Source organism: Pholcus phalangioides, unplaced genomic scaffold (genome assembly GCF_987345545.1).
Source record: "Pholcus phalangioides strain wild (caught in Gottingen) unplaced genomic scaffold, Ppha-v1.0 ptg000017l_1, whole genome shotgun sequence".
Classification (NCBI taxonomy): Eukaryota; Metazoa; Arthropoda; class Arachnida; order Araneae; family Pholcidae; genus Pholcus; species Pholcus phalangioides.
In genome coordinates, this window is record NW_028301610.1 from 61,938,245 (window position 1) to 61,963,833 (window position 25,589).

Below are 25,589 nucleotides of genomic sequence, written 5' to 3' on the forward strand. Positions count from 1 at the left end.
TTACGTCATGAAGAGCAAATACGTAGCGAATCGTTTATCTCTCCGAAGTGGTCCTCCTGGCTTCGTTGGTTGAAACGCGTTATTTCTTAGCAGAAGATAATGAGTAGGAATGTCATAGGTGTTTGTATATATTGGAATGTCAGAGCAGCTGCGACCTGAAAGTGTTCTTTGCTGCACTATTGAAATAAATACAACAAACTGCAAACATACACAACTTCCGCGGCGTTGTGGGCGCTGTGGCTTAGTTGGTTAAATCGCCAGTCTAGTAAACAGGAGATCATGGGTTCGAATCCCGTCGGTGCCTGTTTAGTTTTCATGTCAGTGCAAACGCATCGCGAACTAATGCTTTTGTTGCATTACCGAAATGACGTCATGAAGAACAAATACAAACGTTTTTCGCTCAGAAGTGGTCCTCGTGTCTTGGTTCAAAGGCGTGGCTTTTAAACAGATCATGAGTACATATCTGATCGCGTCATCGGTGTCTTTTTATACTCGCATGTCAGAACAGCTGCGATGCGATCGGCTCTTTTGTTGCACAGGTTAAAGCGCCTGTCTAGTAAACAGGAAATCATGGGTTCGAATCCCGTCGGTGCCTCTTTAGTTTCCATGTCAGTGCAAAAGCATCGCGAACTGTTGCTCTTGTTGCATTACCGAAATTACGTCATGAAGAGCAAACACAAACGTTTTTCGCTCCTTATAGTTGGTTCAAACGCTTGGCTTTTAAACAGAACATGAGTACGAATCTCATAGGTGTTTGTATATATTGGAATGTCAGAGCAGCTGCGTCGCGAACTCTTCTTTGCTGCGCTATTGAAATAAAATCAACAAACGTCAAACATACACATTTCCCCGATGTCATGGGCGCCGTGGCTTAGTTGGTTAAAGCGCTTGTCTAGTAAATAGGATATCAATGGGTTCTAATCCAGTAAGTACTTGTTTAATTTTCATGTCAGTGCAACTGCATCGCGAACTGTTGTTTTTGTTGCATAACCGAAATTACGTCATGAAGAGCAAATACGTAGCGAATCGTTTATCTCTCCGAAGTGGTCCTCCTGGCTTCGTTGGTTGAAACGCGTTATTTCTTAGCAGAAGATAATGAGTAGGAATGTCATAGGTGTTTGTATATATTGGAATGTCAGAGCAGCTGCGACCTGAAAGTGTTCTTTGCTGCACTATTGAAATAAATACAACAAACTGCAAACATACACAACTTCCGCGGCGTTGTGGGCGCTGTGGCTTAGTTGGTTAAATCGCCAGTCTAGTAAACAGGAGATCATGGGTTCGAATCCCGTCGGTGCCTGTTTAGTTTTCATGTCAGTGCAAACGCATCGCGAACTAATGCTTTTGTTGCATTACCGAAATGACGTCATGAAGAACAAATACAAACGTTTTTCGCTCAGAAGTGGTCCTCGTGTCTTGGTTCAAAGGCGTGGCTTTTAAACAGATCATGAGTACATATCTGATCGCGTCATCGGTGTCTTTTTATACTCGCATGTCAGAACAGCTGCGATGCGATCGGCTCTTTTGTTGCACAGGTTAAAGCGCCTGTCTAGTAAACAGGAAATCATGGGTTCGAATCCCGTCGGTGCCTCTTTAGTTTCCATGTCAGTGCAAAAGCATCGCGAACTGTTGCTCTTGTTGCATTACCGAAATTACGTCATGAAGAGCAAACACAAACGTTTTTCGCTCCTTATAGTTGGTTCAAACGCTTGGCTTTTAAACAGAACATGAGTACGAATCTCATAGGTGTTTGTATATATTGGAATGTCAGAGCAGCTGCGTCGCGAACTCTTCTTTGCTGCGCTATTGAAATAAAATCAACAAACGTCAAACATACACATTTCCCCGATGTCATGGGCGCCGTGGCTTAGTTGGTTAAAGCGCTTGTCTAGTAAATAGGATATCAATGGGTTCTAATCCAGTAGGTACTTGTTTAATTTTCATGTCAGTGCAACTGCATCGCGAACTGTTGTTTTTGTTGCATAACCGAAATTACGTCATGAAGAGCAAATACGTAGGGAATCGTTTATCTCTCCGAAGTGGTCCTCCTGGCTTCGTTGGTTGAAACGCGTTATTTCTAAACAGAAGATCATGAGTACGAATGTCATAGGTGTTTGTGTATATTGGAATGTCAGGGCAGCTGCGTCGCGAACTCTTCTTTGCAGCACTATTGAAATAAATACAATAAACTGCAAACATACGCATTTTCCTCGGTATCGTGGGCGGCGTGGCTTAGTTGGTTAAAGCGCCTGTCAAGTAAACAGGAGATCATGAGTTTGTATCCCGTCAGTGCCTGTTTAGTTTTCATGTCAGTGCAAATGCATCGCGAACTGTTGCCTTTGTTGCATTACCTAAATTACGTCATGAAGAGCAAATACGAACGTTTTTCGCTCAGAAGTGGTCCTCGTGTCTTGGTACAAATACAACGCCACAACAGACAAAATGCCCAACGAGGTGCCAACTAAACCAATCCAGCTTCTACATCTTGAACAGTTCAAATTTGGATTACTATTTGAATCATTTACAATATCTAAAATCCAATGTAATTTTTCCTGTAATATTTTTCTCTAATTTTTCTTTAGACCTTGGACTCCATACTTTAGATTTTGTGTTCAAATTTATATTTGTGATGATTGGATTTGGATACTTTATCAATATATTTTTAATTTCGTTCAATCTCTCCGCCAATTAATCAATGATTCACAATAAGTACTCATAAAGATAAATACCTGATTATTATATTGAATCTTGGCTACTGCAAAATTTTTCTGCAATACAAATACAAATACAAATACAACGCCACAACAGGCAAAATGCCCAACGAGGTGGCTGATAAAAAGATGCCCATAAAAATACGGCTGTCATATATTTCAAAAATACAGCAACTCAATTAAAAATGCAATTAACACGAATTATAAACAATATATACACATGATAAAATATTATACCATGCCCATAAAGAATACTTATGGTTGTCTTATTCTAAGAATGGATAGCTTCTCGATTTACCCCAACATGTTTATCGTACTTCTTCTTGAACGTGTGAATTGTGTTACAATTTACTACCTCCGGGGGTAAGCTATTCCATTTATTAACAACCCTATTGGAGAAAAATTCCCTGCGACACCATAACCTTGCATTGTCACTCACCAATCGATACTGGTGTCCCCTTGTAAAAGCAGTCGATTGGCGGTGTACTAAAAGTTCATGGTCCATCCTATCCATCCCATTGAAAATTTTGAACACTTCGATCATATCTCCTCGACACCTGCGTTCATCCAATGTGAACATATTCAAAAAATGAAGTCTCTCTTCATAACTAAAGCCCTGTGTGTCAATAAGGACACGCGTAGCTCTTCTCTGCACCCCTTCAACCAATTCTATGTCCCTCTGTAGGTATGGTCTCCAAAACCTTACAGCATACTCCAGTCCAGGACGAACTAATCCTCGAAAAAGCGGAATAATGACTTTAGGAGAACGCGAAGAGACCTTTTTGAAAATGACATCAAGCATTGACCACTGCTGAACAATGTTCAGAAAACCTAAGTCGCTCGTCAATGAGAATTCCCAAATCGGTGACCCTAGTTGAATCCGGGATAGTGACACCATTCAACTCGTAAGAGAACCGTGGGTTGTTCGAACCAAAATGAGCGACCATGCACTTATCTACGCTAAACGTAATGCTCCATTCATTTGCCCATGCTGCAATCCTGTTTAAGTTGGTCTGGTGCAACTCCCTATCGCTTTCATTCCCGATTACCCCCATTAGCTTCACATCATCTGCGAATTTGCTAGTAATCCCATCGATACCCTGATCGAGTTTGTCGATAAAAAGTGAAAAAAGTATGGGGCCAAGGACACTTCCCTGAGGAACTCCACTTGTGACGTCTGTCCAACCAGAGAATTCCCCGTTCACCATAACTCGTTGCGACCTATCTCTTAACCACGATTCTATCCAATTCAGCAAGTTGCCCCCTATTCCAATCTCGTGTAAACGCTTCAAGAGTTTGCCATGTTGGACCCGATCGAATGCCTTCTGGAAATCAAGGTAAAAAACGTCGACATTTTTGCTCTTACCCAAAGCCTTAGTCACGTGATCATAGAAGCAAAGGAGGTTAGTTACACATGACTTCCCCTTCCTGAACCCATGCTGATTATCCGACAATACATTATTCTCGTCTATCCACTTCACAAATTGCCTTTTGATGATAATTTCCAAAATTTTCGAGAGGGAGCTCGTCAAACTCACTGGACGATAATTTGACACCACTTCTCTACTACCCTTCTTAAATATCGGAACAACGTTAGCCAGTTTCCAATCTCTCGGGACGATACCCTCAGCAACACTACTCCTGTATATCTGTGCGACTGGCCTCAACAATTCATTAGCACCTTCCCTGAGAACCCTGGGATAGATATCATCTGGTCCTGGTGCTTTGCTTGCACATACATTTGTTAGAAGATTTAGGACCTCCACGTCTTCTACTTGAATATCGTTGAGGGTTTTATTACCCCATGCAACACCCGTATATCGAATATCGTTATCTCCATTAAAAACCGACGCGAGAAAGTCATTGAAAGCACTACACATGCCTACATTGCTCTCTACCCTAGAGCCTCCTATAGGAAGGGGACCAACTGTCCCCTTACATTCATTATTGACGTATCGAAAAAATGATTTTGGGTCAGAGCCAATGTTATCTGCCAACCTAGATTCAACTTGCTTTTTACTATCCCTTATCGCTTTCTTCAACAGTCTTCTTTTATCAGTAAACAATGATAGGTCACCTCGTCCAATTTTATACTCTCTGAATACTCTTTTCTTTTCAAGATAAAGGTTCCGCACGCTATCCGTGAACCATAGAGGGTGTGATGTACAAACACGCTTTTTTCGAACAAAGGGTATGACGTCGTGCAAAACAGAGGACAGCTTCGTACTAAATTCTTCCCATTGACTTACCACCCGTACTGATTCCAACCGGTCTTTGAAAACTTCCGCTAACCTTCTTCTCAAATCATTAAAGTTAGTTCTCCGAAAACAAGGAACCAGTCTTTTGTTATCAACCTTACCCAAGGAAAAGTTACAGTGAAATCTGACGATACGATGATCACTGGAAGAAAACTCTTCCCCCACCGAAACATGTTCAACTAGATCCTCAGAACTAGTAAGAACTAAATCCAAAATAGAAGTACCCCTAGTGGCTTCTGATACATGCTGATACAAAAAATTTTCGAGCACCAACTTAAGAAAGTCTCTGTCATACTGATTTCCAGATGAAAGGTCCTCCCACCAGTGCTGTCTTAAGAGCATCATGGGCCCCCGGGCCAAGTGGTTTTTCTGAGGCCCTACCTTGTAAATTCTAAAAAAATTCAACCTGATTTCAGTTTTGTGAGGCCCCTCTTCTCTTGAAGCCTCCGGGCCGTGCCCGGGTGGGCCCATGCGTTGAGACAGCGCTGCCTCCCACTCAATACCTGGGTAATTGAAATCCCCTAGTATGAGAACCCTCTTTCGCTTACACATGTAGGAAATTTCATCGTGCAATTGCGCGTTGTAGTTTTGATCCCTATTCGGTGGATTGTAACAAACCCCAACAATAAGTTTATGACGTCTTTTGTTCTCAAGCTCAACCCATACAGTTTCAATATCACTTCTCTTCACGTTACACTCTCTAGCCTTCAAACAAGACTTCACGTATATCAACACTCCACCCCCTTTCCTATCAGATCTATTTCTCAAAAAAGTATCGTATCCTGAGATGTGTAAGAAAGATTCATCCCCATCGTTTGCCCAAGATTCTGTAATGGCTATAAGATCCAAGTCCTCCACAACTATCATAGTTTCTAAAAAATATTTCTTATTACCCAAGCTACTGGCATTTATTAACACACAAGTAGGGGAAAAATGGGGTTTTCAGGACAATAGGCAATCCCCGCTTAATCCCCACCAGGACAATAGGCAATCCCCACACTCTCCACCAGGACAATAGACAATCCCCACCTTACGAGTGGATGTTTTTACCCTATTCCGCAGCCCTCCGATAGATGGCCGTTTACTGTTTTTTTCCTAAATCAAATTGTTTTATTGGGGGTCGTTATTAAATTAAAAAAATTTATGCCACGTCAAGGATCTTTCCTAAATTACATTTTTATTGGGGGGCCATTATTAAATTAGAATTTTTTATGTCACGCCACGGATCTTTCCTAAATTAATTTTTTATGTCTGGTCGTTCTTGAATTAAATTTTTTTTATGTCACAGAACACTCCATCTTTCTTAAATTAAACTTTTTTATGTCAATTTTCCAGTCTCAACAATAACGTCACCCTCTGCATACCGGGGCTAACGAGAAAGAGAGGGCTATGGGGCACTCAAAGTCACGTGATCAACTGTGTCCTACTTTTTTTCCCAATCATCCTAGAAAGCTAATGACGAAAATTAAAGTTTCCAACATCATTAAAATATCGCATGATGTCACATTAGGGGTCGCTCTTAAATTATCGTTTTCTCCAACTTACTTTTTTTTTTTCAAACAGGTTTGATGAGGGCTTAAATTATTTTTTTCAAATAAAAAAAAAAAATTATCGAGTTTAGCAAATACGATACCAAGGAACCTTTCCCAAATTAAATTTTTTATTTCACAACCTTCCGTAGAGGGATCTTTCTTAAATTGCATCCTAAAATATTGTTGTTTTTCTTTTTCAAACAAGTTTGATGAGGGTTTGAATTACTTTAAAATAAAAAATTATCGTTTTTTTTCTTTTTTTTACGATGCAAGTTGTTCTTAAATTAAACTTTTTATGTCAGTTTTCCCAAGTCTGACTAAGAAAAGTCCCTAGAAGTTTCCAACGCTTTTTTAACCGTTCTTAATTTTTTTAATGTAAAAAGTTTTCTTCGAGGGGTTCTTTCCACACAAATTAAATCCCTAAAAAAGTTCTCACCAAGATGAGCTTAGTTGTAAAAAAATAATAAAACAAGGGAGCAATAAAATACAGAGCCATTTTATGCGAATCAAGTTTTCATTTATTTCAAATAATTTTCTTCTATCTTTGATTTCAAAACATCAAAATCAATCGCATCAAAACATTTTTCTACGACATTGTAATTTTCCACAAGAATTTTTGCGACTTCGCGAAAGTCAATTAAAGTTATATAGCGTGATCGGAATATTTGTAATACATGTCATCTACCTGCAGACATTCATGGCCCAGCTGATTGGCATAGCCCATGGTGCATCCGTGACAATCAATAACATTTCCAATGGTAACTAAAAGTTTTTCACTCACCAGTTTAGCGAGAACATCTGTAATATCCAAAGAGTTTGTCCCTTTAGTCTGGATTTCGCGCACACACAATTTGAGATAGTTCAAGCAGAGTGTTTTCTGGATGAACTTGGTGATAACACTATGAAGCTGTTGTTTTTCATCACACCAGAAAAGTTTATCTGCTACGCAAAACGACACCTTGACGATGTTTCCAAAACACTGAAACTTTTCACCGTTGCGATGAATAGGTTGAATGATCACAGCATCACCGCTGTAATCCGCTATCAAATTCTCGGACACTAAGAATGTTCTGCCGACGCGTTGAGACATACTGCGACGGGAGAATTCAGTTAGCAAGCATTGCCACATGTATGGAGAAAGGGTCACACCGTTCTTGCCTGGCTTCACGAGTCCCTCTTCTTCGTAGTATTCGCGTATGTGAACTTTCACTTCCCCGTTGAAGATCACTACACTAACATAACAGTTCTCTTCGATGTGGAATATGTTGGTTGGTAGTTGGCTTTTATCGAAGCCACTGCTGCGAGATCTCTTAGCTGGTGGTGATTCTGCCACGGCTTTCCTCTTTGTCTGGACTATTTTCCGGAACGTGAGACTAACGCGAACGTCTTTGACTTTCGAGTCCTTTGGAATCGCGTGCCGCCACAGCTGGTTAGTTGGAGGTAGCATTGTCAAGAGGCTGTTGTGCTCGAGGATTCGGTCCACGGACTTGTGCTCCCGACGAGAGAAGATGATTTTTCTTTCAGCGCCCAGGGAGAGGCAAGCGATGGGATGATCTTTCACGAGCTGCGCCTCATCATCAGAGTGAGGGGAGATGCTCTTCTGTCCATCAGAGTATCGGTTGATGACAACGAAGTTGTAGTCTTAACCTGTGATGCTCTCGACCACAGCTTTCAAATCCAATAGGAGAGGCGTCCACGGTTGGGCTTGGAGCTTCATTCCAGAAAATTTGTAGAATAAATCGGGGTCGCCGTAGGCTGCGTGTTGGCGGGGCATTGGATAAGTCCTATCACCGAACTTGAAGATGCATTCCTCGGCCGGACGGTATACGATTTCCCTTTCAAGTTGTCGTAGCACAGCATTGGGTTGTTCCACAACGTTTTGTGCGTATTCAAAGCAAAGACTTGTCTTTTTTTTTTTTCTAAACGAGAAAAGTGACAACACATTCAATCCGCAAATCTCACGATAAGAAAAAATAGATGAAAATTATTCCCCAAACCAATGAAATATATATATATTTTTTCTGTTACGCATAAACAAATAATTAAAAAAAAATTGTAACTATTATTAAAAAAAAAATAATTAGAAATTAATTTTAACTATCTAACCATTCAGCGTACGCCATGACCTTCCCTCTAGCACAATGACCCTTTTGCAGAGGGTGAAAGCAGGGCCGGACTTAGGGGGGTGCGAAAGGTGCGGTCGCACCGGGCCGCAAAATTTCAAGGGCCGCAATTCTTCCAAAAGAAAGCCTTTTCTTTCTCAGCAGTTGTTTTGGAAATTTTTGATTAGAACTTAATTTTTTCCCCCCATCAAACTATTATTGAATGTGAAAGGAGGCTTTCAGTTAGAAGCCCCCTATAATATCATTTTTTGTGTTATTAGGTATATATACTAGCTTATTTCAAACAGGAAAAGAGTGTATGCAGGTGGTCACATTTTTTACCCTTAAAAAAATTCTAGCCTTTCTTTCTGCCATTAAAGATAGCGTTTCTCAACCTATGGTCCGTGGACCAGAAGTGATCCGCGAGCAGACTTCATAATTTAATTCTGAGTGAATGAAAAATTATTCAACCATTGTGGTTGATAGGCCTAATAATGATATGGAGTTATCTAAAAATTATGCCTTCATGCGTTACATGTAATAACGTATAAACATCTAATAAAATATCGTGTAGTAATAATGATGTATGTAGGTTCACCATAGATCTATGAAAATGCAATCTTAAATTCGGGACGTTTCTAAAATTTACCAAAAAATTCAATTGCTGAAAAATGAGGAAAATAAACGGCTGCTAAAAATCACAGTTAAAAAATGTGCACAAAAAAATTATTCAAATGAACGGATCACTTTATTTCATTGACAAAAAAATACGGTAACTAGAATCTCTTAAATGGAGTAAAATACGGAAGATCGGAAATTGTCACCGAAATCCGCGCCAGAAGTAGACACAATCACCAATTTGTGTTAAAATCGCTGAAAAATTGTGGAAAAAACGTTGAACTTGACAAATACGAGAATCTCACGTATTTATATTCAAAATATAAATTTATATTTTTTGCAATAATTATCATAATATAATTTATAAATGATGTATATGCATTACTTCAGTGAATATTACAAATTCAAATAAACTGGAAAAACGAGACAATATGTATAAAAAAACCGGTACAACCAAAATTACAGGAATGTTCCATAATACGGGACAAAAGTGGTCCACCAATTTGTTTCAGACAGTTTGATGGTCCTTGGGTTCTGAAATGTTAAAAAACGCTGATTAAAGATATAACGGCTACATCAACCAAGAAAAAAGAAACATGCTTAGGGCATCAAACAAAAGGGACGCCAGAAAAGAAATCTAGTAATTTTATCCTTCCCTCATTGGAGTTACCATCTGGTCTAAAGGTACCAATAGTGCGCACAATGTGTAGTTTCATCCGGTGGTGCCTCCATTAGCCATAGTAGCCTGTGGCATGGACATCTCTAAATGACGACTGCCCTTCGGAGTGTTAATTGCATACCTTCCTGGGAACTGTCATGATGTTTTCCTAGGGAACAAGGCCGTAGTGTGCCTTTCCGGGTAGACTTTTCCTTGGAGCCCTTCTGGAAGGGTTTCTATTAAGCAAAAAAATTTAAATTTTTTTGGAATTCTCCCTATTACGCTCGGGGCTCCGGTTGCCCCAACCTAGTTACGGCCCTGCTAGGGAGGCTTGAAAACTTTTTCGAAATTTCTTAACACCAACATCTGAGAATCATTCTCTCATACATTCCGGAAGGCGGATATACAATATATTAAGTGAATTTTATGAATTTCAAGTTTGAATATTCAAATATTGAGATTACAATCTTGGATATTATTTGTGGCAATTGGTTTTAAACCAGTAATAACATTGGAGTGCTCATATATAATGAATCCCACTTAAAGCGTTTTTCAAAAACTCGTCATAAAAAACGTTGTAGGCAGGAAAATGCTCTAAACGGGAAATTTTATGTGTTAATAAAAGGTAGAATATTACGAAAATAAAAGTCGTACTCACAGCGAGAACTTTCCAAGTGGGAACGTTAAACGGAATACACTTTATTTCTGTGAATACCAGTACTCTTGATTCCTTTACTACTATTATATACATTACTTCAGCAAAAACAACAATAAAAGATTCGAAAAATGATCAAAGTTATCGAATTGTAACATATCTTTGCTAAAGATGATGCAACGCTTTAAAAGTATGTCAGAAATGTATGTCTGTTCAATGTGATTCGAGCCGCGAAGAAGTGTAAGCGCAGGTGGACCACGCCAATTATTATTAGTCATTTATAAATTTTGTCAAATTAATTAAAACGCAATTTCCATTCAATATATTGTGTTTGATTACGATCTCAACTATCAATGCGTACCTGAAATAATTAAAAAATAAGTGTAATAAAATGAGTTCTTTTCCTGAACAATTTTTTCCCCTTCAAGATTTATGTTCGTAAGTCTAAAAATTTACAAGTTGGAGAGTGACTGATAAACTTTTTTTTTTGGGGGGGGGGGCACAAAAAATTTTTTTGCACCGGGCCGCAAAATTCCTAAGCCCGGCCCTGGGTGAAAGCTGCAAGAAACGCTGTTTGTTGCTAGCGATTTAGGAAAGTTCAAGACTTCTACCGTTTGCAAATTAAATCGCTGCTCTAGAATTTTTTTTTTCTGCATGCAATTAACATAAATTTGACTATACTTATTATTTACGCTTACGAGATGAATTTTCATCAATTTATAGTCGAAAAGACCTTCTTCCCATCCAATATTATGGATATTTTTACTAACCCAAACCATTTGCTTAAAATCTTCATCTGCAAGCTCATCGCTAGAAAAAGGTGGCAGATAGAGTGAATGATACACTCTCCCTGTGCCTAAATTGAAGCAAGCCATTTCCTTAACTACATATAGTCCATTTCTAAGCATTACCCCTTCCAGATCAAGTACACAAGAAGCCATAGTTATAAAAAAAAAAAATTCTTACCGAGTGAGATTTGCGGAGAGATAGCGTATCCAAAGCGAGTGAGTGAAGTAAATCTGTCTACCCTACAGCTTTTATATGCGAGTATGTGGATATACTATGTTGGCGACTTGATAGAGTCAAATATAATCAGTACTATTGCATTGGCAAGCGCAAAAAATAAACAGTACCCTTTGGTGATTTGATAGCACCAAAAAAAAATCAACAGTATAACATTCGACTGTATAAAAAATAATCAGTACTACATTTGGTAAGTCAAAAATAATCAGTATTGGTGTGCACAAGTTGAGTCAAAAATAATCAGTAGAGTGAGATTGTCACGAGTACCCAGATGCATGTGAGTCACCGCGATGACCGTCGGCTGTACATGAATCGTCGATAACGCTCTGGTCATCACCTTTCGCGATAAAAAGTGTCGTCTTCACACGATCTCTCATTTCGTTATTGATCTCAATAGAGTCAACTTCATTTCAGCTTTCTTTCTTCGTTCGCATTGGAAGTATGAGTTCTTTCGTGAATTTCGGGATTAATGAAGAAGATCTAGTTGAGTTGTTTGCTGATGAACAAAATTTCATTGATGAATGTCTCAACGATAATTTAATTAGTGGAAGTGAATTTAAATTTTTGGTAGAAGACGAGGAGAATTTCGTCAAACAATGTATGAGCCCTGATGTGGGCATGAATAAGCGTATGATGGACGAAGCTGGACCGAGTGGTTATGCTCCAACAGAGAAGAAGAAAAAGGTCAGTATTTTATTTATTTTTTTTTATTAGTAGAACTTCTCCGATCCATCAAACCTTATTTTATTTCATGTCGCGAGTTAAATTTTATTGCGTTTAAATTTCATTTCATGTCACGAGCTAAATTTCACTCTAATTCAAATTATTCGTGTCGCGAGGTAAATTTATTTCGACACAAGAATTCAAATACATAGAAAAAAATATATTTTATTCAGTTGTATATGAATCAATTCATACATTTGCGCACTGGTGAGATTAACGGCTTTCGTAGTGGGTGCATTTCCGCTAAAATAGCGTATATCGTAGGTTTTATTGCAATACGTGAGAAAAATATTTCCTCCCAGCGGAAGAGAGGAATTACATCTTTCAAAGTCCATTTGATTTTTATATGTTGTTGCTATAAGAGTAAATAATATAACAATCAGTATCGTGAATATGGCGAACATTCTCTTGTGTCTTATCAGTTCTCCATGACTCTCCAATTCGTAGGACCAGCAGCTCGGTAAATCGAATGACGGTACATTCATTTTCCATGCGATTCCCTGCTTTCTATTGTTTTGATCGTAGATCACGGCTTCCACTGTTGTTGGCATTTCAAAGCTCTAACCAAATATGTTTCAAAAATGGGGTTTTTATATAATCTCTCGGAGCTCCGGTTTCTCCTAGCGCTTTCAGGAAAATCTCTTGACCCACCACGGGTGATTTTCTTCGACCGACCACACGACCACACTTGATATCAAATCTCGAATGTCGCTTCCTTTGATGAGTCTGCTCTTATAAACGATCGAGCCGTTAGAATTAATTTTTAATATGTTCAGATGCTTATTTATATGCGTGATAATTTTTTCTGAGTGCCCTCTTTGCGATTTCGGGACAGAAATCAGAGCTATTGGTGATGCGTCAACTTTCTTTTTATTCTCTTTTTTTTACTTCTTCAATTTTCGGTTCTGGTAACCGCGGTGGATTATTCTCGGCGACGTTGATTCTCTTGTTCAGCAAATTCTGATAGAGTTTAATTTTTATAGCTTCGAGCTCCTTGCTTCGCAATATTTTCAACATCTCGTTGTTCAACTCAGAAAGCTGCTCTTTTGTGGTCACATGACGCGATAACAATTGTTCTGGAACCAGAGCGAATTTCTGTGCGTGCTCCATTATCTAGTGAACAAAGTGGCGAGGGTTTGTATGGCGGCTGGGATTAACTGGAACAAAAAACCTCCTTTCTGAATCAGCACGCGCTTTTTCTCGTATAGCGGCGTCTTTTTGCAGGCGAGTTTGCGAAGTGTATTTCTATGCCTTATCAGTTTATTTTTCTGATTTGAGGATAACGGAATGACACCCTTCAAAATATTGACTGAGCACTCGCACACTGTCTTTAATGCTGATTTCGGTAATTTCTTCAACAAATCCTTGCGTTTATTCCTCGGACAGGCAGAGAGTAGACGAAGCACTTGTTGCTTCTCCAATGCCATACTTTTAAATAACGGTATTTTTATTCCAACCATATGCTATAGCTTTCTTCAGCGCGCAGTGCTTTATCATGCTTTCGTGGCGACAACAGTTCGCGCTCACTTCTGGCAAGTCCACAATGTTGGGGCAGAGAATGGCATCGAGATTATAAACCTTTAACCCGTACTGTTGCAGTAGCATCCGACACTTGTCGTGATCTTTCGTATACAATACGACTTTTGATAATCGCTGCAAATGTTGCTCCAGCATTTCAAAGGGTACATCACCCGCCGACCACGATATTTCGTGTATGTTGTTGGTGACGTAGAGACATTGGTGTCTATCTCTAGGAGATAATTCCGAAAATTTTTTGGGTGGTTTGTATACAGAGTGAAAATTTTCTCTCGAATGCATGAAGCACCACGCCAACTCCTTGATTATGAATGTTCTATCCGACAGCTGGAAACCCTCGACCTCTATCACTGCCGTCATCTTCAAAAATAGAAAGTTTCATTTCCTGGGTTTATAGATATATTGCGTCTGCCCCGGTAACACGTTAGTGCGCAGGTGCATTTCTTCCTCCGTCTCGGGCCGTAAATCTACCATTAAATACGAATACGGTTTTTTCGTGCTATCCTCGAACACCTCGTTGAAAAATTTGATTTTGCTGGGAAACAGCTGACGTCCCAGGTGGGTCACTTGACTGACATCTCTTCTATTTTTGAATAGAAACATATACTGTGCGTTCAGAGAAACGTTTCTCATTTCCCGCCCCTGATGAAACACGTTCTGCACTATGAAAATCACAGTCAATTTTCTGTGGTGGCTGTACTTTGTGAAAAGGTTTGCTAATTTTTTTTCGCCGGATAGCTCGTTCATGAGATCATCCAAAATCACCAAGCTGTCTTCTTCCACGCTTTCGAAATTGCTCCCCTCTCGAAACTCCACGTAGTCTTCCATGTCTTCGAACAGGGTCTGATATTCGCCGTAAAACCATATAACTTGTTTCGGGTGAGGCTCTCGAAACATTTCGTTTCTGTGTTTTAATAGTTCTCTGAGAAAATATGTTTTTCCCGAACCGGTAGGCCCGACAATGAGCACGGTGCTCGGATGTGTCAGCTTGAAAGGTTCCATAGTAAATGACAAAAAATTACGAATGCATTTTTTATTTAACAGAAAAATTTTTCTTTACAAAGCTTGCTACGCGCATATCGTTTTGCATATTAAAACGCGATACAATATTATTCATACTTTCACCGATACATCGAGAATAGATAAAAAAAATCACATAGTGACCGCACACGGTTGTCTTATCTGATTGTAGCATGACGTCATTATAGTTGACGCGCGAGTAGAGTCGTAGAAATCTGTTTATGTGTCCCTTCTTGAAATAGGTGGGCGGATTCCCGTAAGAGTCGAAGAAATCAGCTCTCGCTTCGTTTTCGATGTAAATAGCCAACCAGTGCGTTCCGGGTTCGTTCTCTCTGTCCGTGTTCACAACCGGGATACGCGATCACATTTTCGGGTAAATTATCACTCGCAAAAACACCTAGGAAAGCGTTTCTAGTATGGGGGGTGTGTCGAGAGGGCGTGCTCTATCTGTTTAGTGTTCATCCTGCAAAGTCATACAAGACGCTTCTGGACTTTGGCAAATATTATAACCGACACGGTCTTGGTCAAGGCTGAGGAGAACTTGAGTTCCACTCGCAGATTACCCTGCTTTTGTAGGTGCACGTGTCCGCAGTCACTCATGTCAGGTATCAGGTTGAAGGCGAAGAGGCTGTAACCGCCGGCTTCATATTCTTCTCTGCTCACGTCACATCCTTTATCTTCTCCGGGCCTTCCGGTGCCCACGAAGAGTGTGTTGTAGGCTCTGATGACGTGTCTGTTCCTAAAGTCTGGTTGTAGCGACGTGTGGGGGACGGGTCTTCCATCGATAGAAACAGAAACAAAGTTGACGTTGTTGTGCTTGAAGTCGAAGGGGTTCAAACCGAACGTTTCGTTGAATGCTTCCGTGTCCACCATGCCCATAACCAATCGGTTAGGCATGACACCCAGAAATACGTTATCTTGCACGAAACTCATGCTTCCCATGGATATCGAATAGACCTTGCATATCACGCGGTTAATGCAATATTTGGCTGTTGTTTTCTCGAGCGCCATGGCATGCGCTACAGCCACAGCAGGATTCATTCTTACTTTGCGCACAAAAATACTCGCTTGCTCGATAATCACGTCGCAACCCTGAGCAGCAGTGATCAGAAAGAACTCGGGTTTCGATCGAACCAGTCTCATCTTCAAGTCCACGAGAGAGAGCATCAGCTTCGGTTGATAGAATATGTCGACGTGAGGCACGCCCATCATTTCAAAAGAATTTTCCGCGAGTTTTGCTCTCTTCTTGGTCCCTTCGTTCTTGGTGAGGTCAGACATGTGACCTGCAGTGTCCTTGTAGTACCCCTCGGCTGTCAGGGGTCCTCTCTTTGCATCCGATCCGTAGTTAAGCAGTGTTTCCAGGTAAGCTCGATACGGATAAGTGTGTGATGAGTTCGTGAGCGTTCTCCCGTTCAGCGAGACGTCAATCTGGGAGAAGAGGGAGTGTAGGTAATTATTCGCCGTCGATACGGATTCGTCGGATTATGGTTTTGTCACATTTACTCTGACATACAGCTGAGTGGCAGAAAGGTCTATGTATTCTTCAGCACTACCGGCCACGTGAAATTCGAGGGGGCCCCCCGAATCACGCACTTGAGATATGGGATGGTACTGCACCCACTCGGCTGATTCTATGGAGGTTTCCGTGGGTGGCACCGTGAACAGATCGGCTTCGCTTTTCAAACATTCATGAGAATTTTCGTGGATTAAAGCCATCGCTGAATATATCGGATGTCGACAGCTTTCTAGCTCTCTTCTTACTGACAGTTTTCTTGACGAGTCTCTTCCTTTTATTCTTTCCTCCGAGCATGGATTTGACTTTACTGGCCGCCCTATCCGTGAGAGACCTTCCGGCTTCCTTGGCACGGTCGCGAGCAGCTATCTTTGCGTCTTTTCCTTGAACGATGTCGTTGGCGAAATCTACGCCCGGGCGTAACAGTTGAGATCCCACGGCCTTGGCACCTCGCTTCAACAGCGGTACGGCCGATCTGAAGAGAGAGCTGAATATGGATCCGAGGCCATAACCTCTTTGCAGAGCGCTACCCTGATAATATCCGAGTCCGTTTCCAGCCTGTGTCAGATAGTAATCGTTGATGCTGTGTGCACAGCTCCGGTACGGCTTATAATGCATGTCGCAGTCTAAAGTGTAGTTTCACTATCACCTTTCCACGTTGAAATGTGAAAAACTTGCCCATGTGCGTCCTTAAACACATGTGAGCGATGTCGAAACTCTTTCTGGCTATCGGCATGTAATGGGCACGTTCGAAAGACACGCTGACTATATCCCCATCTTGACCGCTAGTTTTCACGATTCTCAGTAGCGGGCGTAGGTGTTACCCACGACCTGAGGTTCAATCAGGTTGCAGTACACGTACAAGAGATGAAAGTCCAATTTAGGATCCGCTGTGAAAGGGCCGTCGACGATGGTCGGGCCCTCTATCAGGCCGGGCTCGAAACCCAAGTTTTCAGCTATGCCGTGTCTGAGTTTGAGCTTGGCGTCTTTCTTGAGGTTCACCTTCACTTTTTTCGTGACTTTGTTGTACGTCACACCGATCTTGTCTTGAAAATTTTGAGTGGATATGGCTTTGATCAGTTCAGGGGTCGTCTCGTAGAAACCCGGGGCTATGCGATCGGTCTTCATTACCTTGTTACCGACATCGAATTCGAAAGTGTTTGTCTCTTTAGTGATGTTGTGGAACGAATGGGGATAAATTATCTCTGACAGTGCGACTTCGAACTCCAGGGTATTTGGGAGTTTAACCACGAAATTCGAGAGCGTGTTGTCTGGAAAAAAGTCCATGGAGGCATCGCTGGGTAAAGTGAGATAGAAAGAAGCCATCTCGAAAATGACAGATGCGTGCGCTGTTTCCGGGTTTTTATAGCACTACCCACGAGTTGAATTTTTTCGGATACCCGCGAAATTTCACGAGGTACTGGACTATTCCATTAAAATTCATGCATGAATGTTTGCATGAATTTTAATGAATTCCTTTTTGCTAGCTTGTATATGAGGCGAAGAGAATAAAGTGTATAAAGAATTGGTGTGAAGGGAGGTTCTTTTTTTTCTTTTTTTTTTATGGGGTAATGATTGATATGGCACATCAGCCTTGTCCTCCCTAAAGAACTTGTAGCTTAATTCATAACGTACTCTCGGTTGTTCGCAATGAGCTTATGTATGTGTCTCTGTACATACTCTATACATACTACACATCATGTGTGTTGGAAAATCTAAAGAGAAGGGATTGCATGAGTACGTTCAAGATAACAACTCACTCTTATTATTCGATCCTCTTATCACCCACTTTTGACTATTTAAAAGTATCTCGGTTTAGCACCCCTCACTTCATGAACATGGGTTGCATATCATGGAGCTGTTGGTTTCACTTGATTATCACACACATTGGTATATGAATCAAAGAAGAGGCGTAAGGATGGGCAAACACTCATGTGGCTGACTAACTAGTGCCTCTATTCTGAGCCATTTAGGTTGCCATGTTAACTACGGCTGCAATCGCGGCGTAACACATCACCCCCTCCCCCCCCCAAATTAGTTGAACTTTGATATTTTAGCATAATTCTATACGAGCGGAAATCCTCAACTTGGTCTAATCTAAGTTTATTTGAACTGGTGTCTGATAAACTGTAATCACCTCATTTCTTTCGTTTGATTCCAGCTAGTGTACTTAGATTTTCCATCTCTGTCGCTACACTCTATGAGTAAGTAAATTTCTTCCTGTTTGCTATGGCATGCGTGTTAGATGACTAGGGTTATAGGTTAAGTTTACGAGAATTTATTATTAAGGAATTAAGTTTTTTTAACTTGGAAACAGATGAGACATATCATAGCATTTGTAAAGCGTCATTTAGTGTTCACGATTTAAGTGATGGAGAATTCTCCCAGGTTTCATGGGTGTGTGGAAACATGCACAACCTTGTCTGGTATTTGGATTTTAACCCGTACGAGATGGTTGTAGCAGACGTTACCCGGATAGATGAAAATTATCATACGATTTTCGTGAAGGGCGAAGAAAAAAAGCGAAAACTTTGCAACGGCAATTCGGTCTTCGATCCCATATACTATTAGATTCCCTGATGAATGTTTCGTCTGGTTTCATGTTCGTGTCACCCAAAGCAGCTGAGCCATTGTGCTTTAGCTAAAGTTTTAGCGTTTTGGGAGTGGTTAAAATGTAATAACTAGATCTGGAAAAGAGTTTGAAACTATAAAAAAATTTAAAAAAATGTTTAAACAGAAAAAAAAAAAATTAATTATAAAAAAAAAGCGCTATATTGGCTTGTGGAGTGTAGAGACAGAGATGTGAAGAAAAAAAAAGTCTATACAGTGATCTGAGTGACGCAAGTAAGAGGGATTTTCTTCACGTTGAGCTTCAAAGTTGTTAAAATTTTCATTACCATTCTTCGCGAGGGTCTCTGAATATCTGATCGATACATAGTGTTCTCGCATGTGTCGGGTGATATGCAACTATTTCATATGGCAATTCAAGAATGGAGTCGAAAGAACTTTTTTTCATGTCTGGTTGCGACTTTCTTATGAGAGGTTGAATTATTTCAATTACGGATTTATGAAGATAGTGATATTTTCAAAAGACAGAGTGAAATTGATTCGAAGTATATTTTTGATAAGAAGTTGCTAATTGAAATTATGTTGTAATCCCCGTCACGGCTTTCCGTATTCATTCTTTTACCCGCGTTACTTGTCATGATGCGTCATTGAATGATAAGAGAGTTTAAATACCAAGAGCACGTCGGGATACTCACCTCACTGTGACAGCGATTTTCTTCACATTTCAGCTGAATTTTTCTAGGTTTTTTTACAATATGCAGCAAGAGTGTGATTTACTCAATGACTTCGCTCAGTTTGAAATGAGCATAGAATCCTTACATGAGATGTGTGATGCCTTGGAAGGGAATGCCCAGTCATCTATGAAAAGGTCTCCTGAGGAGGGAAATTCATCAACGTAAAAAAGGAAAATTGATGTAAGTAGTTTTCAATTTATTCTGTTTTATCGATTCTTATTGTGAAATCAAACAATTATTATATATTTTTTTCCTGTTAATTTTGACTGTCTTGGTCATTTCGCCTGAGGTTGAATTAGTCCCTGATTATAAAAAATTCAGTCCTTTCTTGCCATGAAAATTTAAAAATTTGGAATAGTATAAAAAAAATTATCAGTGGTTTCGGCTTTATTGGAGTGTTAAACCTGCATTTTAAATATGCGTGAAGAATGATGTACACCCATCAAGCGGTTAAAATTATCCAAGAGAGTTTGGATCGTTTTTGGTTTTAAAGGTAAAAATAAGAACCGTGTGTGATGTGCATCTCTCATTTATTAGCGATCTATATAACGTTATGAACGTTTCTCGATCTGAACTTAAGGTTGCAGACTATCTTCAAATGACGAATTTCATAGAAATTGACGATTCTTTTCTTTTTCATAGAAATACGTAACTATTTTATTCTTATACAGGTGAAGTGTTGAAAAAAAAATTCTAGTTGCGTCAATTCAATCGGAGTATAGATCTCAACTAATTTTTAAACGTATTTCATGAAGATTCGTGTTTTTCGTAACTACACTGCGCGCAAAACTCATTTCCTCAAAAGTGTGTTCGATATTTTAATGAAATTTTTAGTCGTGGTTTCAGATGATACTAACTGTGCAATGAACTGGCTGTATGTTCAGTTGCATTTAACAACTGTTTAAATATAAAATATTGAAATTCTTTTCTGTCAAAGTTCATGTATTGTTTCATAAAAACTAACATATTTCAGAAAATATTTAGCATATTCATTGCATTGACAACTAGTATAGCCACGTAGTGTATAAAAATGACTATATACATTAGTTTTTCAGTATACATGTTCAGCGAAAGTATAAAAATAAGCTAATTTCGAGGAAATAATGCGTAATAGCTCAAAAATATCTCTGAATTATGATTAAAACCATACGTTTTGTATAGACTGCTCTATTTTTAAAAGTGTCTCAAACGTAGTCAGTTGTAATAAACATAATATTCCTGACACTTAATTTGGTTTAAACTATTTTTATGCTGAATAGAAAAATAAAAATCGATGCTAAAAAATATTTTTGTTTTCCTATTAGTATCAACATTTTAAACATACTATCGAAGTGCAACACGTGTCTTGATCGGCATGATTTATTCAGTTTCACCGTCATAGTTTCATAAACTGTTTTGTGATCTCATAGGGGAACAAAAAATAAATAAAAGTTCTTTTCTTCGGTTGTCTATATAATCCTCATCACTAAAATTGAAATCTTTTGTATGAAAACTCGAAAAGAGCAAAATTATTCTTTAAATTATTTAATACTTAAACTATTTTTTTTTAATTAAATGGTTTTTTTCCCAAATGTTTCATTTTTTAGACTCAACAACGGGTTCGAGATTGGGCGTGTAATCGTGAATCAGCCAATGAAGTCCTTTTAATCGACATCTCAAGTTCACCATCAGAGGCGACTTCCCCGATATTATCAGATTCACAGCTGTACCCAGAACTTCTTGCGGATGGAAACTTGCGGGCAAATCCAAATGGAGATCCACTAATGAATCATGGTGATGATGATGTTGAGTTGTGTGGAAGATGATACGATTCAAAGAAATTATCTAGAATAATCAATAAAAATAAATATATATGTTAAAAGTATTTCATAGCCTCATGGTATTACTATCTTTTTGATTTTATTGTTTCTATAGCATCTTCTTCATCGCTGTTATTTTTTCCCCGATGTTCACAAATGCGCAAGTTTGCAGGTAAAAGATTGAAGCTAGTACTAAACGCTGTAAGCTAACTCTTTTGCATGCTCTCAATAAACGATGAATGAGTATCCACCATGGTAAGTGATTCTCGACTCTTCGTTGAAAGATTACCTTTAATGTTTTGTTACTTCATGAAATCATATAAATTCGGATAAAATATTTTGTCTTATCACACTATTTGACTGTGAGACCACTGAAACGTCGCGGGGGTTTCTTTAAGATTAACAAATGCATGCTGAAAAAATTACTATTTTGTATGAAAGCTAGAAAGTCTGCCTGCTGGTTGACTATTAAGAAAGAATGAACTATACTGATCAAGAGTTTTTTATGCTGGTTCGACATATATTTAACCTCTTCTCGTACTAAGTGTGATATCTCAGTAGATGGAAGAATTGCATTGGAGCTTTTCCTCCTTCCTTCGCAATTTATAGTTTTTCCAACGAAAACTAACTTTATGTTACTGTAACCAGAACACATTAGAGAGGATGTCATTGGAAAAAATAGTAGAAGAGTTGGCGTAAAAGAAAAAATCAAGCTAAAGTGATGAACACAAGTTCTACATTATCGATGCTATAGTCTGAAGTTAAAAAGAAGATATGATTTCGTATGGGAAAAAATGTTTAGTTGTCGTGGATGCGCTATGGGCTATCAGCTGGGCACGAATGGCTACAGTTGCTTGATAACTTAACATTATTACAAATATTACGATCATGCCTTGACTTTCATGACATCGCTGAAATTCTAGTGGAAAATCATAACGTCGCGGAAAATTGCTTGATTAATTACGAAAATTTGAAATGCATGATTGAAGAAAATTATTTAAAATATTGAATAAATGAAAACTTGATTTGTAGAAAAGACTTTGTAATTCATTTGCGCGGCAGCTCTTTTATTTTACAGCTCGGAAAATTCTCTCAGTTAGGTAAAAGAACTCATATTTCCAGAAAAGTTACAGGATGGTAAAAACATGTCAGAGCATGAAAAGTTTACCCGAACGATAATTTAATGACGTGTAAACGATAATTCAAGAACGACCCTTGTGAAAACCTGACGTCATGGACATGAAACTGATTGGATGTGACGTCAGAGTTGTGACAAATTTCACAAAAAAAAAAAAGTTTTCCGAATGATACAATCCCTCTTTGAAAAAAAAATCCCATTACGGAGTGTATTATTGAAAACGATAATTTTGGAAGGACGTATACGAAATAAAGTGGTGCTATATTCAAATAAATTGTTCCTTAAGAACTTGTTATACATGCATTTTCACTAGCTGATTTATAAACGAGCTTGTGGAAAATCGCATCACGTCAGATTTGAATATGGGGATAGGAAAAAAAAAAATCCAAACTATGATTTAGGAATGACCCCTCTTTGAACAGAATCTCATCACTTGGGATAGAAAGGAAAATTCCAAACGACAATCTAATGACGATCCCTTTTAGAATAACTACCTCAGAAAATGTGACAAAATAAATTTAATTTGGGAAAGGTTCCTTGGTATCGTATTTGCTAAACACGATAATTTTTTTTATTTTAAAACATAATTTAAGCCCTCATCAAACCTGTTTGGAAAAAAAAAAAAAAGTAAGTTAGAGAAAACGATAATTTAAGAACGATCCCTCTTAGAAAATGTGACGTCATGCGATAATTTAATGATGTTGGAAACTTTAATTTTCGTCATTAGCTTTAACTTTCTAGGATGATTGAGAAAAAAGTAGAACCCAGTTGATCACGTGACTTTCGAGTGCCATAGCCCTCTCTTTCTCGTTAGCTTCGGTATACACAGGGTGACGTCATTGTTGAGATTGAAAAAACTGATATAAAAAAAGTAAGAACGGCTCCGACGGGAAAGTTAAAAAACGATAATTCCCTCTTAGCGTTTGAAACTTCTAAGAAAACTTTTTAGTCAGAGTAACATAAAAAAAATTTAATTTAAGAACAACCCCCAATAAAAAAATTAATTTAGGAAAGATCCCTGACGTGACATAAACAATTTTAATTTAATAATGACCCCCCCCTAAAAACAGTAAAGATCACAGCGCCATCTAGTGTCCCTCATTCTCTTATCGCGGGGCAGCAGCATCCCTTATCGCGTGGCAGCAAAGGGCAGCACCCATTGTTCTCGTGGGCAGGCCTATTGTGCACCAGAACCGCTAAATCTCCCCCTACTACCATCTAAAAAGATCGCTCCGAATCTGATGAATAAAACTTCATACGTCATCCACTACCGATGTTTAAAATTATACACCTCGCTGGGGATGAAGCTGACGGGTGTTCAACGTGCTATCGAGTTTACTCAGGAGCCATGGATTCGACCATACATAGCGTTCAACACCGAGAAGCGAAAGCAAGCTCGGTGTGATCCCCTACTACCCCTTGGCAGCACTGGAATCACTGCCACATCTGAACCCCCCTCCCTAGCCGATAATAGTAAATCCCGGTACTCTGACAGAGACTCACTAATATTCGCTCCTACCTGATTTGTTCCCACCCACAGAATCACCCGCAAGGGCAACTTTCGGCGATGAAAAACGTCTCGAACGTTGCCAATCTTCCGCCCAGGAAGACAACAGCGCTCGAAACCCCGAAAATCCCTACACACTCGGTTCCCAAGTTCCCTAACCATAGAATCGCCGATGATTAATCCCCTATCACTATCCCCCTCCACCTCATCCACGACCACCCATTCGCCCTCTAAACTGTCGTTGCTCGTGGAGATTGCTTCTTCATCAACAGGTGGCTCGACGACCAGAGGTTCCGTTAGAACCGGGCCCTCTAGCACCCTAACTTTTACCCGTAAAGCTTCGACCTCGAGTTCCAGCCTTTTCCTATCCAAGCACCCTTTACAATTGAAACTATCAGCTACTATACCCCTAGACCAGGGAAACCTCCCGTCGCAAGCTCTACACAACACTAGTCGAGGTCGAGGCATACTAACACTATTGCTAAAGCTAGATAATAATAATACTTAAAAATAGGAAAATGAGAAACGTTAACTGGAAATTAAAATAATGTAAAATACATTACTATGCAAAATATACGTAAGAGATTATACGAAAAAATTACGTAAAATAGAATGCTCAGCACTAAATCACGAAGAATAAAATAAATCAATAATTATAAATTATAATTAAATAAATAATAATTAAATAAATAATAATCAAAGGCGTGGCTTTTAAACAGATCATGAGTACATATCTGATCGCGTCATCGGTGTCTTTTTATATTCGCATGTCAGAACAGCTGCGATGCGATCTGTTCTTTTGTTGCACAGGTTAAAGCGCCTGTCTAGTAAACAGGAAATCATGGGTTCGAATCCCGTCGGTGCCTGTTTAGTTTCCATGTCAGTGCAAAAGCATCGCGAACTGTTGCTTTTATTGCATTACCTAAATTACGTCATGAAGAGCAAATATAAACGTTTTTCGGTCCTTAGTTGGTTCAAACGCTTGGCTTTTAAACAGAACTTGAGTACGAATCTCATAGGTGTTTGTATATATTGGAATGTCAGAGCAGCGGCATCGCGAACTCTTCTTTGCTGCACTATTGAAATAAATTCAACAAACTGCAAACATACACATTTCCGCGGTAGCGTGGGCGCCGTGGCTTAGTTGGTTAAAGCGCTTGTCTAGTAAATAGGGTATCAATGGGTTCTAATCCGGTAGGTACTTGTTTAATTTTCATGTCAGTGCAACTGCATCGCGAACTGTTGTTTTTGTTGCATAACCGAAATTACGTCATGAAGAGCAAATACGTAGCGAATCGTTTACCTCTCAGAAGTGGTCCTTCTGGCTTCGTTGGTTGAAACGCGTTATTTCTAAACAGAAGATCATGAGTACGAATGTCATATGTGTTTGTATATATTGGAATGTCAGGGCAGCTGCGTCGCGAACTCTTCTTCGCAGCACTATTGAAATAAATACAACAAACTGCAAACATGCACATTTTCCTCGGCATTGAG

General features: G+C 39.3%; 1 protein-coding gene and 2 non-coding genes across 3 annotated transcripts; 2 read left to right on the forward strand and 1 right to left on the reverse strand.

Moving 5' to 3' along the window:
* The first annotated feature begins 230 nt into the window (after positions 1–230).
* Positions 231–304, forward strand: TRNAT-AGU (transfer RNA threonine (anticodon AGU)). Its single transcript has one exon. It is a non-coding gene; the product is annotated as a tRNA-Thr (tRNA).
* Positions 305–1,226: 922 nt separating this feature from the next.
* Positions 1,227–1,300, forward strand: TRNAT-AGU (transfer RNA threonine (anticodon AGU)). The gene has a single exon. It is a non-coding gene; the product is annotated as a tRNA-Thr (tRNA).
* A 14,007-nt stretch (positions 1,301–15,307) lies between these two features.
* Positions 15,308–16,114, reverse strand: LOC149074472 (uncharacterized protein F54H12.2-like). Its single transcript, XM_089247354.1, has one exon. It carries the CDS (start codon positions 16,112–16,114, stop codon positions 15,308–15,310), a length of 807 nt encoding a protein of 268 aa, XP_089103480.1.
* Positions 16,115–25,589: the final 9,475 nt, after the last annotated feature.

What these genes read in the sequence shown, in the direction of transcription:
- LOC149074472 (XM_089247354.1), bottom strand. Translation starts at nt 16,114, where the DNA reads ATGTCTGACCTCACCAAGAACGAAGGGACCAAGAAGAGAGCAAAACTC.